Below are 4,587 nucleotides of genomic sequence, written 5' to 3'. Positions count from 1 at the left end.
AGGCCGGGGGAAGGGGCCGCGTCTCCTTGGCGGGCTTCCCGGGAGCAGGTTACTCTTTAACGCACGACTGCCCACCTACCCCCACACCTTACGTAACCCCAGGGGCTGCGTGGCGAGGCCCTCCCTGGTGCTCAGGGTCCAAGTCCCACCCTGGGGCGGCCAGCCTGAGGGCCGGCTGCAGCCCCCGCTGAGACCGACTGAGCTTGGGGGTCACTACCCCCGGAGTTTGCCTCCTTCCCCACACCGTCTTCTGAAACTGACCAGCTGAGCACCGCTTCAGGTGACCGGGGCCAGGCGCCCCAGGCAGGCGGGTCCTCGTAGACAGTCCCCGACAACCTTCCCAGGTCTTCAAGAAGGATAGGCTGTGAGGCCCGGCTGTGTTCATCCTTCCCGTGCTGGGCATTTATTAAGACCTTGGGAGAGGCCAAGAGGCCATGGCAGGAGGGACCCCCAGGGACCTCACAGGCTAGAAGCCTTGGGGTCCAGACTGCGCAGCCGCCTGTGGGGGAGGGGCAGGGAACCGGGGCTGGGCACTGCCGTGGAAGGAGAAAACATCTATACTTGGTTGTTCAAGGCAGATGGGGGTTGGACACCCCTCCCTAGGCTGAGACTGGGGGAGCAGGGAGCCTCCGTGCCCAGCCTCTGTCCACTTAGGCTAACAGCTAGAGCCAGAGAGCTCGGGGTGCTCCGGGGCCCCCATTTCCTGGATAGTCTCATACACATTGTCCAGGAGGCCATCATCCATAGCCAGGCCCCTGAGTGGGAGGGTCTCGTAGGCCTGGTCACTTCCCGGAGCTGGAATTCCTCCTCTGCCCTTGGGGTCCAGCTGGTCTGTGGCAGGTCCCAGGTCCCTCTTTTTAGGCTTCCTGACCCTGGAGTACAGGCTGTCCACCTGGAGGGAGGAAGCCCACTCAAGGAAGGGTGGGCAACACCAAGCACCCCCCAGCCCACCCTAGCCCGGCCAATCCACTTTACCTGAACAGCTGGGGTCACCTCGGCCATCCACTGCCCCAGGCTTTGGGGGCCTTGATCTCTTCCCTTGAGCTTCTGGATACAAGCATACTCAGCCACCTTGGGTCTGGCCTCAGGCCCAGGCCTGGCACAGCTGCTGGTCAGCCGTGCCCCTGCCCACACCACAGGGCTGGCTGCCAGGCTGGCCCTGGGGATGGCAGCCAGCCCCACATTGGAATAGGTGGCCTCGGGGCAGATGGAGGGCAAGGTGGCAGCAGTCGTTGGCCGGGGCAGTTCCCGGTGTGAGAAGGCTGCCAGCGGGCTGCTGGTGCCTCTGGACACCTCCAGCCATTGTGGGCGCAGGATATCCATGCTGGCAGGCCGAGGGGCTGGGGTGGGGCCAAGACAGAGGTCACTTGGGCGTGGAGAGACATTTGGGTAGTCTGGGTGCAGCCTGGGGGTGCAAGCCCCAGCCCCCCGACTCTCCCCACACCCCCATCCCCAACCTGGCTCACCTCTGCAGCCTCTTGGGCCCCGGTGCAGCTCATGCAGCCTGGTGTCTGACTTGCTGAGGGAGCAGAGGTGGTGGTGTCTCAGCAGTGACTGGGAACAAGGAAGGCTGGTGGGTCCTGTGCTGGCCCCACCCCGGCCCTGGGGACAACCTGGCACTCACCGCTTCCACTGGCATCACACAGCGCTGGGGCCTGGCCTGCGGCCTCTGCGCCCGCTTCCTAGGGGCAAGGGACTCATCAGGCCAGGGAGGCAGGGATGGGGGACTGAGGTGCCAGCCTCTGGCCCAGGGCCCAGTGGGGAGGCTCATGCAGAGCCAGACCCGCCTGGAGCCCTGCCCCACACCAAACCCGGGCCAGGGATGGACATACCTGTGGCAAGCTGTGCACAGTGTCCACAGCCAGAGGAACAAGGCAAGGCACCCTAGGACCCAGAGGGCAGGAGGGGCTGAGGGCACCTGTGGCCCCATCCTGTGAAGCCACAGATAGGCCTGGGGGCAAGAAGATAGGGATGCTGGGGGCTGACTGATGGACTGGGCACCTACCCGAGAGCCCTACTTTTGCACCTCCAGCTGCTGGGCAGTCCCCTCCCCCTCGGGTGCTCTGACTCAGCACACAGGAAACCCCAAGGCTCCACAGCCCCTCCTTCCTACAGAAGCATGGAGGACGAAGCCCAGCCGCCGGCTTCCTAACTCGGGCTGGGGGCTCCTGGTGACACGCGAGGTGTGCTCTGCTTGGCCTCACAAGCACCTGAGTCGGGGAGGATGGCCCAAGTGGTAGCTGAACGCGGCCCGTGAGGAGGGGCAGGGGAGCTGTGACCAGGCCAAGGGCCTGCTCTGGTCACCGCAGCCTAAGCCTGGGACCTAGGGAGGCCCTGAGGTCGCACCTTTGACCCTCCAAGGCACAGGCCACACGTGCAGGTGGTGCCCCCGACCCATCCACTGCAGAGCTTGGCCCCCCTAAAGGGCTGGAAAGGCAGGGGAGGGGTCAGCAGGCAAGGAGAGGTTGCTTTGGCCCCTGACCACCCCCACCCCATTTCTCCCTGGCTCTTCACCCCTCCCTTCCAACTGTCCCTGTCATTGGATCCGTCGGCTTCCTGGGATCTTAGAACTACTGGGGTGAGGCGGGGGGGTCTATCCCACAGTCAGCACAACCCTTAGTAGCAGGGCGACAGGGGGTGGGCTGTCTGGAGATGAGGACCGGGTCGGCCCAGACCCAGGGAGCCAGGCTGGCTAACCTGGCCCCGGTGCCCTGATCCGTAGGGCCTGGTCCTACCAGGCCCCAACCCTCGGCTGCTCCCACGGGGCCGCCAAGGAGGCCGGGAACCTGATCAGGCTAGAGGCTGGGCACAGGCACTTACCAAGTCCCCGCGCACGGCGGCTCCTCCTCGGCCCCGCCTGGAGCAGGCCCAGGGGCTCTGGCACCTTCAGAGGTGCCCTTGTGCACAGCTCAGCGGAGCTCCCCACCCCACTTCCTGCCCGGGCGTCTCACCACATCTCCCCACGCAGCCACTCAACCCTCTGCCGCCACTGCTCCTGCTGCAGCCGTGTGGGGTCCAGACACCCCGTGTGGGGCGCATGCAGCAAGCAGCACCTGCTCCTACAGCCCAACTCACATGGTCTCCACCCACGATGAGGTGGGCATGCGCTGCTGAGGCAACAGGCGCAGCACGGGAACTGGGCGGTCTCGCGGCCACCAAACCCCGGGGCTGAACGCGGTCCCGCAGACTTCCGAGCCCACCCGCCAGAGCCTCCGCCCTCACTGGCAGTGCCTTCTCAAGGGCTCATCACCGCCACACCCTTCTCCTTGATGCTGTCGCATCCAACCCGACACATCTATGGGTGTCTGGCAATGGGAGGGGCACTCCAACCTCTGACCCCCCTCAGGCCTGCTGGCAGAACCCCATGCCAGAGAACAAAGAGAATGCCAACCAGAGGCCCCTCCGTCCCCAAAGATCCACACGCCTGAAAAGACACCACAACGTTAACACTTTAATGTCCTTGCCAAGGAGACTCCCTAAAACACTGGCAGGTGGACTCAATGGGCAAGTGAGTGTCCGGCAGCCCCATCGCCACTCAGCAGCGTCCATGTGCCCTAGGCCCGCAAGAAGGCTGACCGTGGGGGCTGGCCTGGCAGCAGACGGCCCCTCTTCCAGCGGCATCCAGTTGCTGGGCGACAGCTGGTCTTCCAGAAGGCAGCCAGGAGCTGGGGTCCCTGAGCTCTGTGCACTGTGTGTAGCCAGGGTTTCTAGAACTCCGTCATCTTCTTGTGGGTGTCTGCTTTCCTCTGCTCGAGCTGCAGGCCTGCCTCCTGGGCCTGGAGCTGCCCTAGCTCGCGCTGGGCTCCCGCCAGCCTCTCCTGCAGCTGGGCTGCCGTCACACTGTGCCTAGAGAGGAGCCTGCCATTCAGACAGGCCGCTGGGCCACTGCCACCAAGCCCCCGCAGCGCTGTGGCCGCTGCCCGTCCTCCGCCGACAGCCACCCCCCTCGGGTCAGAGCAGGCTCCACCCTGGATGCTGAAGGCATCTCCACCCTGGGGTCGGCCCTCTGCCCTGAGTACAGCCCCACACATACCGGCCGGTGTTTCGGGCAAGGGCCTTCTGGATGCCCCGGATGTCCCGCTGGGCTTGCTCTATCTTCTTCTCAGTCTGGAAGAGCCGCAGGCTCAGAGCCCGCTTGGCACTCTTGCTGGCGTGGTAGATTTCCTTACTGCCCCTCCGCCCTGGGGAGGCCACTCCAGCCTCCAGGGCCCCAGGGGCCCGGCTCTGTAGCTTCTCGTTCAGAAAGTCAAACACGCTTCGAGGGGGAGGGCGCCCAGCCCCTCTCCGCTGGCATTTTGGGGGCCTCTGGGCACCAGCCTGGCCACCCGTGGTCCTCTTCTGCAGGATCTCTGCGCACTGGTCCAGCGACTTCCCCCGAGGCAGCACCACGGCGTGGATGGGCTCCACCCGGCCCTCCGCACGCCGGCCCAGACCTGGGGGCACACAGGGCCAGCGCCACTGCTGCTGGGCCCCTGAGCTGTGGCAGCCGCCCCCACCCAGTGCAGCACGCACACACACCCCCACCCAGTGCAGCACACACTCACCCCCCCACCCAGTGCAGCACACACTCACCCCCCCGCCCCGGTG

At 65.6% G+C, this 4,587-nt stretch overlaps 3 protein-coding genes across 6 annotated transcripts in view; all 3 read right to left on the bottom strand.

Moving 5' to 3' along the window:
• SLC2A4RG (SLC2A4 regulator) overlaps positions 1–385 on the bottom strand; it is a 3,339-nt gene extending 2,954 nt beyond the window's left edge. Inside the window, exon 1 of the mRNA XM_077756820.1 lies at positions 245–385. Coding sequence (XP_077612946.1) covers positions 245–385 — 141 coding nt within the window. The remainder of the gene's footprint in view (positions 1–244) is intronic.
• On the bottom strand, positions 377–3,075 carry LIME1 (Lck interacting transmembrane adaptor 1). 2 transcript variants are annotated; one of them, XM_077756796.1, is made up of 6 exons: positions 2,821–3,075; positions 1,833–1,951; positions 1,625–1,682; positions 1,467–1,554; positions 976–1,340; positions 377–892 (listed from the first exon to the last, which is right to left on the bottom strand). In XM_077756796.1, exons 2-6 carry the CDS (start codon positions 1,928–1,930, stop codon positions 656–658), a joined length of 846 nt encoding a protein of 281 aa, XP_077612922.1. In that variant the 5' UTR covers positions 1,931–1,951; positions 2,821–3,075; the 3' UTR covers positions 377–655. The 2 variants fall into 2 exon arrangements, with proteins under 2 accessions (XP_077612922.1, XP_077612923.1); XM_077756797.1 differs by lacking the exon at positions 1,833–1,951.
• A 363-nt stretch (positions 3,076–3,438) lies between these two features.
• The window catches only part of ZGPAT (zinc finger CCCH-type and G-patch domain containing), a 14,890-nt gene continuing 13,741 nt past the window's right edge, over positions 3,439–4,587 (bottom strand). For 2 of the 3 annotated variants that reach the window (XM_077756866.1, XM_077756868.1), the window contains 2 exons: positions 4,034–4,433; positions 3,439–3,858 (listed from right to left, as the gene is read on the bottom strand). In XM_077756866.1, the coding sequence (XP_077612992.1) occupies positions 3,708–3,858; positions 4,034–4,433 (551 nt within the window). In that variant the 3' untranslated portion in view covers positions 3,439–3,707. The remainder of the gene's footprint in view (positions 3,859–4,033; positions 4,434–4,587) is intronic. The other variant, XM_077756867.1, reaches the window with a different exon arrangement.

The sequence above is a fragment of the Crocuta crocuta genome, unplaced genomic scaffold (genome assembly GCF_008692635.1).
Source record: "Crocuta crocuta isolate KB4526 unplaced genomic scaffold, BGI_CrCroc_1.0 scaffold613, whole genome shotgun sequence".
Classification (NCBI taxonomy): Eukaryota; Metazoa; Chordata; class Mammalia; order Carnivora; family Hyaenidae; genus Crocuta; species Crocuta crocuta.
This window is presented reverse-complemented; position numbering and strand designations above follow the sequence as displayed.

Coding starts and splice junctions, on each gene's coding strand:
- LIME1 (XM_077756796.1), bottom strand. CDS start 1,930: ATGGGGCCACAGGTGCCCTCAGCCCCTCCTGCCCTCTGGGTCCTAGGG. Junction 1,683..1,832: donor CTGTGCACAGCTTGCCACAG/GTATGTCCATCC, acceptor CCTTGCCCCTAG/GAAGCGGGCGCAGAGGCCGC. Junction 1,555..1,624: donor GTGTGATGCCAGTGGAAGCG/GTGAGTGCCAGG, acceptor CCTTGTTCCCAG/TCACTGCTGAGACACCACCA.